The sequence below is a fragment of the Lacerta agilis genome, chromosome 6 (genome assembly GCF_009819535.1).
Source record: "Lacerta agilis isolate rLacAgi1 chromosome 6, rLacAgi1.pri, whole genome shotgun sequence".
NCBI lineage: Eukaryota > Metazoa > Chordata > Lepidosauria > Squamata > Lacertidae > Lacerta > Lacerta agilis.
Window position 1 is genome coordinate 30,968,953 of NC_046317.1, and position 14,946 is coordinate 30,983,898.

General features: G+C 40.7%; 1 protein-coding gene across 5 annotated transcripts in view; it reads left to right on the forward strand.

The window, feature by feature from the left end:
* The window catches only part of SLC44A5 (solute carrier family 44 member 5), a 155,924-nt gene that overhangs the window by 104,448 nt on the left and 36,530 nt on the right, over window positions 1–14,946 (forward strand). For all 5 annotated transcript variants that reach the window (XM_033151796.1, XM_033151794.1, XM_033151798.1 and 2 more), the window contains 2 exons: window positions 9,638–9,722; window positions 13,464–13,548. In XM_033151796.1, the coding sequence (XP_033007687.1) occupies window positions 9,638–9,722; window positions 13,464–13,548 (170 nt within the window). The remainder of the gene's footprint in view (window positions 1–9,637; window positions 9,723–13,463; window positions 13,549–14,946) is intronic.

A 14,946-nucleotide genomic window follows, 5' to 3' on the forward strand; every position in this document is an offset into this window, starting at 1 on the left:
ATACAGTCAAGATGAAAGTATACTTTTTTTTGTTGGCTCTCTTTTAAACTGAACCATGTTCAATATTTATAAAGACAGGTTCCAGATTTCCTCTGGGCTGTAACCAAGCCAACTCTAAAAGAAACACTACCTGCCTTTGGCACAGGACTCTCAGATAACATGCTTTATGTTTCAGAGGATCTCCCCATCCCTGAGGCAGGTACATTCCATGTATAATAAAGGTTTTTGTACCCATTAATACCCTGCCCTACCGAGTTTGTGTTTCCCTTCAAGCTATCCCTTCGTGAAACAGAATTTTTAAATGTGTGACCACATTTGTTACTGGTTCATCATTCTGAACAATAGATTGATTAGAGGAACCAAATACTTCCAGGAAAAAGAGACTAGGGAGATGGTTGGTAGCTTGTGCCCAACATCCCTGGAATCCCAAACCCAGCAATGCACAAATCTCCTGTAAATCTCCTTTAATCCTCTGGCTAGGATTTCACAGCAGTTTTCTACATAAGGTTTTTACGGAATCATGTACTGCATAAAATCTAGATGACTGAATGGTTGGTTGCCCAGTTCTATTTTCCCCACAGGCATTCATCAAAGACGATATGGTCTGTATACATAACACTGTATTGCCTGTGCTCTAACTGTAAAGAGAGAATCTCTAGTTAAACTTTTGAATACCTGTAAATGCTCAAAATAAAAGCTTTCCATCCTCAAATCAAGATACATTTTGGGGGGCGGCGGCTATTTTCTGTTCCTCTTATGGGAGTACTTTTTCAATCTCAAATTCAGATTCTGAAGCTAGTCGGATCTAGATGATTGTTACACACATACTTGTACACAAGCTGGCTATATGATTATTATTATCATCACCAGTCTTGTTTTACACTTTTTCCTTTGCTTTATTTTTTTTTAAAATGAAAGATGAGATCAGCCTTTGATAGACTCCAGGGAGTTGTCCTGTTCAAAATGCATGAGAGTCAATAAAGTTCATATAAAGGGAAAATAGAGTATAAATCAATTCACAATCATGAGTTGTGCCTAAAGCATCTCGTGACCGAATAAGATCTGTATATTTCTGTCCTTTCACTTTATTGATTAAAAAAATGGGGGAAGGTTTTCTATGGTCTATAAATGTATGAAGCAGATCTTCAGTCCACATTTTGTTTGGATGGGTACAGAAACAGAAAAGTTCAGATCCATCACTTCTAGAGCACGGAGTTTGCTATTGATTGTGGGAGGGGGGGAATGCTGAGCTGAAATTCTAACTTTAGTAATACATGCAATCAGTGTGGCTTGAGTAATATTTGCAACAGTACAATCAGGAAGGGATTTAGCTCTCACTGTAGTTCCAAAGGCATTATATTGTCATGTGGTGATAAAAGGACCATCAAATCTTCTTGCATGACCAAAGCTAGTGATTTATGGTAATAGTCTTTCTCTGATCTGCTTCAGTGATGACTGGTTGCTGAATGATTATGAACCACATAAATATTTATTACAGGAGTTATTAATTGCTGTCATTGGGTCAACTTTACCATCAGGCCAATGGTGCTGATATGACATCCAGTGACATTTCAATTTTTGAAGAATTCAGTCCACAATATTTACATTTGCATTTTCTGGATTATTAAGAACATTTTTTTAAAAAAAAACCCTAGTAAAACATTTAAGACAAAAACCAATGAAATATTATAAAAAGATTCAAAGGGCTGCAAGAATGGTATAATCCAAAATAAGAAAAATATTATATGGTTTAGTTCCTGACAGTTCTTCTATAACAATTGAGAGCTCACTATGCTAAGCATTTTGCTAAACCAAGAGCATAAGTGAAACTCAAGTGAGCAAGTGATTAGCATAGACAGCTCTCAATTGTTATATGAGAATTTGTTATCTGTGAATCTTTAGGTCAGATGCTCCCCTACATATTTCTATTTCTGTTTGTGAAATCTTTATGTTGCAGTAAGTGTTAATCTGTTCAAAGACACAACAGGAGATTAATCAATGGGGCAGGAGGCCACCTGTGAAGTAGTAAACCAAATTTACCTTCTGTATTCAAAAAGAGGCATCCCTGCTTCCATGACTGCTTTTACAGCACCTATCCCTATGTATAAATTTAGGACCATGTGCCCTGTAATCTGCTTCACTGTGTTGGTAAATTGCTAGTGTTTAAAATCCATAAGCACAACTGGCCGGTTTTTATTGCCACATATTAAAATATTTTAAATGTTTTCTCTCTTAAAGGGAAACACTTCACAAGAATGCTTGCAAACACTTCACAAGAATGCTGTTGGTTCTTAATTATCAACTGATTTGCAGCCTATTTTAAGTTTCCAAAGCAAGTAGTTATTCTCCATATTTTGTCCTTGATGGGGAATCTTATAGTTTAGTGTTTTGCAGTCACTTACTCAATCCCAGACCAATAAAGGAATACAAAATGAGAGGATATTTGACAAATGCATTAAAATGATAGATGTTTGTGATTTCTAGTGCTTTGTGTGCTTGAAGTACATAAGTGAGTGATGGCAGCATAACTTGATGGTTTGAAATATGGGGAGCTGACAGGCTTTTGCACACACACATGTCATTCTTGTGTTATACCGTTGTTACATGGAATGCTGACATATTAAGATTCTCAGAGATTTATGAATGCTTCCTGGAAGTTTGCACTAAGGATCTGTCAAGTGATATGAAGACTTGGAACAAAGATTTTGGCAGGCAATTAGGCTAACAATGTTGAAACCGTATAAGAAAGAGTTGCCTAAAGTATATTGAGAAAGTTATTAGGATTGTTGTCTCTGTAGACCCAGTATTGGTCTGGGGAAACCCAGCCAGATGGGCGGGGTAGAAATAATAAATTATTATTATTAGTCCTTTTGAACAAGATTGTTTTATTATTGGTTGGATAAAGAATTGCGGTTCATGTTATGAATGGCTGCAAAAAATAATTTCTGCTTAAAAATGGGAATATGGACACTCACGGATGTTATTAAAAATTTCAGACTTACTTGCATTGGAAAAGGTAATACATCAAATCCAGCAATAAAGCTAGTTATGCTGATATAAAAAATATGGTACCAGTTTGTAAATTTGTAAATGAAGTTTAAAACATAACACACTCATCCCAAATACATTTCTGTTTAACATATGTCTGTGCTGAGCTAATGCTATATGAGAACAATATCTATTTGGCATTGCAAGTCATTATATAATGTAGAAAGATGACAGGAGATGCAACTAATTACAGTGGTACCTTGGTTTATGAACTTAATCCGTTCCAGAAGTCCGTTCTTAAACCAAAGCGTTCTTAAACCAAGGTGTGCCTTCCCATAGCAGTAGGGGACTCAATTTACAAATGCAAAATACTCAACAGGGGAAAAAACATGTTCTGCTTCCAAGGCAAAGTTCACAAACCAAAACACCTACTTCTGGGTTTGCAGCGTTCTTAATCCAAGTTGTTCATAAACTAAGCTGTTCTTAAACCAAGGTACCACCGTAATGCATCCTATTGTTGTTGCCATTTTGCAATGTCTGCAATGGTGCTTTTATTTTTCCTCATGGTGAAATATATGCGGGCTCCCAAGGTGAGCACAATTTAGGCATCTCACCATAGTGGTGGTGTCCACTTCAGAAAAAGCGCAGGAGGAAAAAACGATTTACGCTCCTTGCTTTCTCAATGAAGTGGTACCTCTGGGATGCGAACGGGATCCGTTCCGGAGCCCCGTTCGCATCCTGAGCAGTCCGCATCTTGAGTGCCGTGTCTGCACATGCTCGCCGCACGATTCGGTGCTTCTGCACATGCGTGTGACGCCATTTGATGTGTCTGCGCATGCGCGAACTGCCGAACCTGGAAGTAACCTGTTTCGGTACTTCCGGGTTTGGTGGGTTTGTAACCCGTGACGAATGCAACACTCAGCGTTCATAACATGAGGTACAACTGTATTATAGAGCATCAGAGTCTTCCACCCCCACCCCCAATTGTGCTGGTCTTGGTAAATACATAGTTTCATATATCATTGGTCCATCTCTTTATATGCAAAAACTAAAAGAGGTTTTAAAAACTAATGTTCAGCTGATTAGTATGACTGTCTCCCTCCCCCTGCCTTTAAGGAGGCCCTTGGTCGTTGCCAACAATCAAGTATTCAGCCATGCAGAACATTTTATGGGTGCTGAAGTTCTGTATGCTTGGATTCTATTTCATTTAATACTTGGTATTGGGTCAGCAGCAGTTCATCGCAACAAATACCTGCAACAAATAAACTACACAGCTGTCTAAGGCCGATTTCTTCTTTCTGTGGATGTTGTTCAGCTAGTTTCTATTCTTTCTAGAATGGGAAAGAGAATGAGATATTTATCAAGTGCTAAATCTTAAATAGTACCACACTTTGCTTTCTCCTTATGTTCAGCTGAGATGTAAAGCCATCTACCCTCTGTATCCACATAGCAGAAGGGATTCCCATTTAAAGGAATCCGATTTCACAGCAAACTGAGATGAATCTACTTGCAAAACAAAGCTGCTGTGTAAATGAGGGGGGTGTACTTGTAAATTCAGGAGGTAAAGAATTCGGCAAACAAAACCATGTTCCTTAAAATAGGTCAGTGCAACACTTGTTTGTTGCCATTATGGCGGATACAAAATTGCAATGTAGCATGAACACTTCTGGGTGTTCTGTGGCCTGATTGGTAGGCTGGGGGTTCCTCTGCTAAAGTCGGGGAGCATGTTACCTGAGGACCTATTCCTCTGCAACATTGCTGGTGTTTCGCTCAGATCAGAGTGCTATACATTTGTACCTTGGATCTCAAATGCCTTGGCTCCCATACAAATCGGCTCCTAAACGATCAAAACCCAAAAGTGAGTGTTCCAGTTTTTGAACGATTTTTGGAAGCTGAACATGCAGCATGGCTTCCAATTGGCTGCAGGACTCTCCTGCAGCCAATAAGAAGCCGTGCCTTGGTTTTTGAACGGTTCCGGAAGTCGAACAGACTCCCGGAATGCATTCTGTTTGAGAACCAAGGTATGACTACATAGCAAAAATAGGCAACCTTTTTGGCTTGCATTCACTGGTGGACAGTGAGTTTGTAGGCCATGCACATCCCAGCTACCCAAACACAAATACGCAGGGAGAAAACATACTCACACGCACAGACAGAGGGGAGGTGCATGGTGGGGTCCAAATGATGTCACTGCATGCCTCCCTTCTCCTTGCTGCCTACGTGAATGGCACTGGGAATAGCTCCTTAGCATTTGCAGTGGAGAGGAAGGTGCATGGGAATGAGTCAGTACACATTTCCTTCCCATGTAAATCAAGCTCCCTACGAAGCAGCTGTATGAGCTGAGAGAAGCATTGTCAATTTAGTGGTGGTGGTAAGGGTGGGAAAAGGCTGCCTGAGGGGGAAGTGATTAGTGGACTGTCAGGAAGGCTCAGCCAGTGACTGAGGATTAAAGCCCTTTGCACTTCTCTTTTAAATGGGTGGCCAGCCCAAATTCCCTGACCTCTGGTGCCTGCCTGCTTGCTCACAAATGAGAAGTGGAGCTGCTTCAAAGAGGGCTTTTGCAAAGGACTTGCCCTTTGCAAAAGCACTCATTGAAGCAGCTCCCCCTTTGAAGTGAACAGGCTGGTAGGGGCAGGGGACTCCCCACTCCTTGCTGCCATTTGTATGTTTGCTCATAGGTGAAGGGAAACTGATGATACAAATTGCCATTAGGGGCAAAACTGACCTCAAATTCCAGAGCTCTGTTCAAACTCCATTGCAAAAGTACACAGTTAAATTTCATTGATCTGAATGTCCCGGAAGGCAGCCGCAATATTTATTTAATCAAATTTTAGAAGATCTGGAGTACTATTTATGTGGGGGAATGGTGATGTTTTATTTTGCCTAATGAAGAGTTCTGTGTAATTCAAGAACTTCCTTCTAGCTTTTTTTACCATCTGTTGGGCTGATAAAACAATCACATCACTTGCTGTGCACTGCTTGTGTTGTAGAAACAATGCAGTTTTTAAAATGTGCTTGTGTAGTTAGATCATTATTGTTTCCATTTTGCAGGAATGACTTGTGGGGCTCAAATTACAGTTTAGGTGGGACTGCCTTCTCATGGGCCCTGTTGTTTCTCAGTGTATAACCAAGACCTGGATGGCAAAGCAGGGTGAAGTTAGCCTCTTTTAACCTTTGCCCACCTAGGTACCTTCTTCAACCCCAGGGGAGACTTGTGTCAGAAGCCAGGGTCTGGAGTAAGTCAGCAATAAAAAAACATTAGTGTCAGTGAAGTTAACTCTTTATTCAAGAAACCAAAACAGCACAGACTTAGTGATCACAGTGACTCTTCTCAGTAGTTCTTGTCCCAATGAGGCAGTTGTGATGACTGAATGAGGCTGAAGGGCATTTCACACAACATGTATTCACATCAGCAAATGTAACCTGGTTAAGCTGGCAGTAAGTATGACAGCAGTAACTGGAAAAACACAGCTGTTATTATGAGAATTGCTGTTGACTGTATCTATAATTGCCAGGTTATGCTATGTTTTTCCAGATTAAGTGTGTGTCTGACAAAATTTAGAACTACTTGCATAGAACAAATGTTTTCTATGAATAGGCTGTAATGTGGTGGCTGAGCATGGATGTGAATTTGGATCTTAAGGTCCAAATCTGATTATCCACTGACCACTCTGTTCTTCATCAGATTTAACATGGCATATTCCTGTTCTACATGGGAGAGACTTCTGGTTTGTATGTGAACATTGTTGTGTGTTAGCATTAGCCAGAGTACCATTTCTCTACTATTTGAAGTTCTTGCAATATGAAAACTAATTTCGGAAACAAGCTGGATCAGTTGGCAGCAGTAGCTAATTCTAAATTATCTGCAAAAATGCAGCTGTTAAGTTTTGCAACCAACATTGCTGGACTGCTTTAAATCTCACACAACAAGATTTATCCCTGCTGGTACGTGTACTGGTGAGAAGAATAACAGTCCTATGAGAGAGGGGGAAATCTTCTGTAGTGTCAACATTCTTGAAAACAAACTAACCTCAAAAAGAGGAAAGGTTGCTACAGAAACTGCACTGTAGAGTGTATAAAGAAGAGATTAAAGGCATTCATATCAACTGCAAAAATTGATCTGTTTGGACATGGCATTTTTCTGCAATAGATGTGGGGAAATATTCAAGGACAATGAAAACCTCCTTTGTGCACAAACAAACATCATGTCGCGTTTCAAGAATGTTCTTTCTTCTGTTCTCCAGTTTATATATATCTAAGGATTAGTAGATGATAGACACCAAACATTTCCCCCCCCCCAAAAAAAAAACAACCACCCCATAGTGCCTAATGTTTTTAGGTCATGATTTTTTAGTATGGACCTTGGCTTGGTTTTGTATCTTTGAAGGTAGATACATTGCATTGCTTAGGATTTTAAACCTCAGAGGTGTAGTATTACCCTTGCTAAGCAAATGTGCTAGTGGCTTTGTGCTACTCTTTGGGGGAGTCAGTAATACAGAGAAGTAACCTAAATATCCAAATGTTATACCAAAAAGTCTATTAATTTAGAAGCAGTATGACACAATGTTTTAACATGTGCAATTTTGTTATGCACCCTACACCAGCTGTAAGTTTTTCTTGTCCCTGGAAGAAATCACAATTGTATGTACAAAACTCCAAGAATTACTGCACTCCTATATACTTCTAGGGACGCGGGTGGCACTGTGGGTTAAACCACAGAGCCTTGGGCATGCCGATCAGAAGGTTGGCGGTTCGAATCCCCGCAACAGGGTGAGCTCCCGTTGCTCGGTCCCTGCTCCTGCCAACCTAGCAGTTTGAAAGCACGAAGTGCAAGTAGATAAATAGGTACCGCTCTGGCGGGAAGGTAAACGGCGTTTCCTGGCACTGTTCTGGTTTGCCAGAAGCGGCTTAGTCATGCTGGCCACATGACACGGAAGCTGTACTGACTCCCTCAGTCAGTAAAGCAAGATGAGCACCACAACCACAGAGTCCTCTGTGACTGGACCCAACGGTCAGGGGTCCCTTTACCTTTTTATATACTTCTATACTTGATAGAATTTAACTGCTGTGGAGTTCCCTGCCTTTAAACAATCACATCAGACTTTTTGGAACTCAAACTTAATTTTGCACAAGCCTACGGATACTAGCCCAGAAGCTCAAATACTGTATATAATTCTGCTGGACATCAGACACCATGGTTTAGTGATATGAACCTGACCAAAACATCAGACTTGCACACTCCTTTATTCTCCTGCTTCTCGTTACATATCAATCAGAGACTGAGGTTTAAGTCAGCACGGCCAGCCATGAGGCAAACTGCGGCAGCTACCTCAGGTGACGGAATCCAAGGGGTGGCTGTTCCACAGATGCCCTCCCTCCCCCTGCTGGCAAAAGAAGCTGCAGTGGCTTCTAGTGAGATCTCACAAGAGACCCTCATGATCTTGTATGGCTCTCATGAGAACTCACTAGAAGCCACCACCGCTTCTCCTCACTCATCCAGAGCCACTGCAAGCTCCCCCTGCCCCACCAGAGAAGGGAGAAGAAGCGGCTTTGGTGGTAGTTTTATTAGCTTAAGATGTCGTGTACTGGTTAGAGTGTTGGGCTAGGACCTGGGAGACCAGGGTTCAATTTCCCACTCAGCCATGAAGCTCACTGGGTGGCCTTGGGCCAGTCGTTGCCTCTCAGCCTAACCTACCTCACAGGGTTGTTGAGAGGAAGAAATGGGGAGGAGGCAGTAGTGGAGCAAGGTGGGTGTGGCCCGCCCCGGGTGTCATCCTTGAGGGGGTGACATCGGCGTGGGCATGCCCCCGTATGCTTGGGCATGTCCCGCCCCCCGGGCCGCTCTGGGTGCTGGAGCAGCTAGCTACGCCTCTGGGAGAAGGAGAAGTCTGTACCTCACATTGAGCTCCTTGAAGGAAAGGTAGGATATAAATGCAACAATAAACATAGTAATAAAACCACCTCTGGACCACACGTGCCAATGTACGGACTGCCATGGACAGCTTCATACAGGGCTCTGTTGTTTCGTGCCCTGTCACTCCATTGCTAGAGTGTGTCAGTGACGCTGGAGAAGATTTAGTTTTGAGTGTTTCTAAATTTAAAACTACAAAAAAATAAAGAGGGATGCAAACATGTGGCAATTATAGAACAGCAAGTTCAAAGTGATTTGCATAAATCGGGGTTGAGAGTGCATTGTAAGCGGCTCATGCAATTCGGTTTAGAGAGAGAATCTAAGATGTGTGAGTGCAGGCACGCTTAGGTTTGTTTTAGCTTTGTTTGCTGCCATTGTATGGCTTTATGCCAACAAAGTCTTTGTAATGGTTCCCTGTCCTCATTTTAATAACCGTTATTTTCTAAGTGCATTACCTCATTTTCTGGCTGCCAGCCAGATATGACCTGATGGAAACAGGGAGGGGGAGAGAGAAATGTTTTACTTTCTATCTATTCATCCATACTTTTTTCATTAAAGGGGGGGCGGCGAAATCTACTGTTTAAGGAAAATCAATAGTATTCAGTAGCTATTGAGAGAGGTTAAAATGGTACATGACTGGCATTGCATTTTAATGACCAGCAAACTTTAATTCCAAGCCAACCTGCTACAAGGAGGAAACTGAGCTATAAAATATCACTGATGCTTTCTTTTTCGCAGCTTGGGTACACGGTGACCCCAGAAAAGTAGCTTACCCAACTGACAGCTATGGGCAGTTCTGTGGTCAAAAGGACACGCCTAATGAGTAAGTACGAAGATATTCCTTTGCCTTCACTTTTCATGATGCATGAAAGGGAGCATTAGACTTCTGTCTCCTGGAAGTCTTAATGGAAAGATGAGGGAGGACCCAGCCTTACTTCAGTGGTTTCTCTGTGTTGACTCCAATTAAGATTTATATATATATTTTTAAAAAGCTGAGTGATCAAAGCAAAACCATTGTACATGTGTAGTCCGAAGGCTGTTCATAATTCAGTAAAATAACGATTGCGTCATGCATCCCAGTGATTAGAATGCCATACTTTATAAAAATGCATTGGAGCTGATTAGCCAGCATAAGTTGGAACATTTAATTGAAATGTCCTCTGAGAAATTGTTCCTGTCATTCCAAGAAGAAAAATAATTCCTAAGAACCACAGGCTGCATCTCATCTCTGTAAACTAGATACCCTTTGCTCAGTGGGTACCACGTGCCAGCAGCAGAAAAATAGCAAAGGGGAATTCTATCATTGGCCGCTACCAGCTTAAAAAAAACCACACTTTATTTTCTTACTGGAAATTCCTATAAGTCCAGGTCTGAACTTTGGGCAAAGAGCCACTCACAACTTCTCCCCGCAGATCACCCACTTTAATGCCCCTACATTATCATGGTGTTTTGAGCATCTAAGAGCAACTCCATAGAATCTGGGTCTGGTGGGTTATCCATCCAATCATCTGCTGTAAAGCATAATATATTTTATAGACACAGCATCCTGTACAATATTTGATTTCTTTGAATACCTAGGAAGCCTTCCTGAACAATAGATAGGATGGTTTTAGGTTAGATGATCTGCCATGTAGAGCCATTATTTTGCTTTGCTTTCCAGTTCCCAGCTGAACCACTTCCCAGCTGGGGTGAATTATAATGATTTAAAATATTGTTATACTGCCTTTACAGAGAGGTAGCCAGTGGAATGCCCTCAAGATTCTGCAGGGCTACAATTCCCACAATCCCTGGCCATTGGCTTTAACTGATGAGAGGTATAGCCAGCAACATTTGGAAGGCACCAAGTTTTCTTCCCTTGAAGTGGCTTGTTCCTACTTATAACCTCATAGATGCACACTGACACATAGAAGGAGTTGTTGGTCTTTTATTATTGTTGTTGTTGTGGTGGTGTGAAATGCTCTTAGATTATTTGGCCCATGTCCAAAACAATAATCAATCCAGCAAATACAATCCATGTCCATTATTGTGTTTCAGACCTCAAAGAATTTAACACCCTTCCCCCATTTGCACTGTGTTTCCTTTGCATTGAAATCAGTGGGGTGGAATGAAGTAGTGAAAACAAAATCAAATAATTTATGCAATTAATTGTGTAATTTAGAGAAGTTACATAGTTTCACCACAGTGGCCAACAAATAATAATAATAATAATATAGGTTTGGTGGAAGATGGAACTGCAGTGGAACGGAAACAGTGCTGCATGCCACCAATACAGGGCAGAACGGGAAACAATGCAAACTTACATACCTACATGTAATAAGAAAATATTTGTTTCCACTACAGAATTCCGTAAAGGAAACAATTGCCCATAGCATTACCAAAACATGACTAAAATCTCACAGTTAATGTTGACATAGCATGAATTCACTGCAGATGAATCCAGTGGTATCAATTGGCAACGATTCCCTTTTGGACCGAGTTCAGAGCTTGATTGCTCCATCGGCACTACGTGCACTGTGTTCAAAACAGTAAAAGCAGTTGCTTCTGTTGCATCCATTGTGGTAAGAAGAATCCTGCAAGGGAGCCGGAGTTGTGATATCTTCACTGTACACAAATCGCATTTGAATATATGTATTTTCCCACTGCAATTCTATGCACACTTAGCTCAGAGTAAGTCTCACACAGGCGTTTACTAATGAGTGGATATGTATACAGTTGTGCTGTGATGGTGCAGTTCAAACCACCACTCCTTGCCAGTGGGGGCTTTGCAGAGCTGTGGAGCCACTGTTGCATTATCAGGATGGCTGACCAAGGCAGTCACAGTGGAAGTCGTGGGTAGCCAGGATGATAGAGCCTGGTGCTGTTATGGGGGTTTTCAGTTGTACCCCACAGTGGCAATGTTGGTGGAAGACCAGCTTAGCCAGCAGAACTAAGTGGAGGGATACCTCCGGTCAACCCACATATCCCACATTTGTGTGAAGGGGGTGGCTTCCTCTATGGATGTATTAAGTGTCATAGAGCCAAATTCCTTTTTTAAAAAAAAGCAAGCATGATTTCAGGGCCAATATTCATTTCAATAAATCAGCATTTAAAACCATGGTTATAACAAACCACATGCAGTTTTGAACAACTAGCTGGGAATCAACAACAAAATAGTTTTGGATAAGCCTGATACACTGACCCAAAGCTGATATACATTCGAGATCTAGAGGCTGGCCCTAATTCATGTCTTGAGGGAAATTAAATTTGGGGATGGATGCTAATCTTTGCGCTAATGCCCTTTAGAGTCCCTTGGCACAAAGCAATAAAACGCAAATAAATGTTCCAATGTTTTAAACAAATACTACACCAAGCAAATATTTTAGAAGATTTGATACTTGGGCATTCATAGACTAGGGGTAGGGGGAATTGAATTACAACAATGCAGAATTAATTCCATTTTGTCTGATCTAACACCATTCCTGGGGACCCATCAGCACCTTAATCCATCTATTTGCTAATCTCCATGTAAGCCCTAAATTTGTTTTGCATTCAGAAGACTATAGCTCCAACATGAAATAAAGCTTGCCTTTGAAGGAGACAGTCATACACTGCCGAATTTTTTTACTGGATATTTTGTGTTTTCCTTGTATTACTGTCAGCAGCTAGGAAACGTTTCAGCCCCTAAATAATCTACCAGCTAATTGTATGAATGTGCGTTTCCAAAGTTGTAGTAATGTAGAATCCCTGCCTGAACTTTGAATATGCAAGCTTCCTTATTACCCAATCACCATATATGTCTTCTGTGGCCTCTTTGTGTTTTCTGACTTGCTGAATTGGTTCAGAGTGACAGAGCTTGGAAAAAGCAGATAGTCAGCAAAGTGTTCACAGACTCACATGCTATCAATCTTCTTCTCACATTTGCTGGTTAACATGGATGAATGTGAAAAAGGCCTATTATCACCAACCTTTCAAGAGAACAGTGCTGCAGCTAATGGGAGCCAGTTTTATGTTCTGCCTGTTCCTGGGCAAGGCTGACAGAAATGAATGAGTTAATTCTCCCCTTCTCCCTTTCAGAGTCACTAATATGTCAGCTCTAAAGTGTGTCTTACATACAGCCCATTCTAGTACTTTTCGATAGAAGATTCTTGGGACTTTATCTAATCCACAGGTTCCCTTATGCAAACAAATTCTTGATTGATTTTTTAGTGCCACCTTGTGATTAACATAAAAACCACCAGCTTGTTTGTGCAGTGTAGCATGTGTCTGAACACCTACTATATGTACAAGATAGATGAAGAATACACTAGAAGTACTATATGGTTAGGTGACAAAGCCTTAACCTATGAGATCTAGAATCAGGTATATGTGACTAAGTGCCATTGTGATCTACTCCACAGGGAAGTATTGTCCTTCCCATAATTAGAGTTCATATGTGCTTCTGTCAATTCCCTTGAGAATGCTTTTGTTCTATTTTCTTTAATTCTTGTTGTGGTCTCTTAAGTGATTCTGTTATAGATTCATACATACTGTGCATTATTACTGTAAATACACGTGGAGTTATTATTTCATACCTATTCATTTGCAGGAACAAGACAATTTTGTTTTACTTTAACATTCTGAAATGTGCCAGCCCTCTAGTGCTAATAAACCTACAGTGCCCTACAACACAGGTATGTAAATGACAGTCAGATTCAGAGCACAAGGAGTATCACTTATTAGAGCTACTTCTGAAGTGAAAGTTTTTAGAAGTACTGTTTGTTGGCTTTCTCTACAGTGGCGTTGGGAGAGGGATGGTAAATACAGATCCTGAAAATATTGTGTATGTGAACATCTGTAAACATACTGCTATTACTTCCCCAGGTTTCTGGGTGTCCTGACACGCTCTAGATTCCTGGGTGCTGGGGTTTAATCAGTGTTTTGAGAATTAAGGCGAGTTAATAGGCTTTGAGAGTGCCAAAAGGCACAGGCTAAGCTTCTTTTCCATTCCAGGGCATTGCCTGAAACTGTATATCCACTTACCTGGGATTTGAATGGGACTTATTTCTCAACAAACATGAATGGGATTGTGCTGCTATAGGTTTTACAAATGAGCTTTATATGGGATTTATTTTGAAAGAAATAGGAAAAAGCCAGCATTTAAACATATAGTATACATCAGTGGGTCCCAATTGATGCTCCGTTGACTCCAGGAGGTCTGCCTAACCCACCCAGGGAATCCATGACACCATTGACATAACAAAAACTACCATATCAAATATCAAAATTTTCAAAAGTAAGGGGTCCATGGCTTGGCTTTTGAAAAACATGGTCTGCAGTAATTGGGAACCATTGGGTGTGGGTGTGTGGGTATGTAATTACAGCATGCAAATTAAATGTGCTAATATCTTGGATTTATATTGCAAGGGATTCAGCCTGTTCAAAGGAGACCATGTGTGCGAAATTAAAATGCAGCATATCTCTGAAGTTTCATTGAAAAGCTGTGTTTTGTATCCTCCCATCCTAGGTAATTATCTGCTGGTGTAGCAGATACTGGGATCAGAAAATAAACTGAAGTACTCTGTGTGAACTTGATTGTCATGTATTATATGACTTTAGAAAGAGTTATGGCCTGCATAAAGCACAGGCTAGCCTTAACCCGTGTACAATAATGAAATCTTTATTTGCTTTTGACTGAGCTACTGAAAGTAAAAGTGGTTGGCTCTGCAAATACCCTGTTAGGGCAAAACCATTTTTACAGTTGCACACTTCATTGATTAATGTATGTGTACTGTGCGAACTACACCACATGGGCATCTACTGAATTGCCTTCAAAAGTAGTTATAAGCACTTGGAAGCCTCGAGAAAATGCCTTCTTCCAAGTACTTCATTTAAAAAGAAAAAGAATTAATAAACAGATTTAAAAATCAAATGCTTCCAACAGGCAGGAAGATTTGGGGGAAATGCTGCAGCTGGTGAAAATGTCAAACTGTCTCCTCTGTGTTTCAAAAGTGTTTATCTTCAAGATACTGCAAGGATATAAAAAAATGTGGTGTCTGTTTCTAAGTGCTGCGCTAAGTAGACATTCTGAT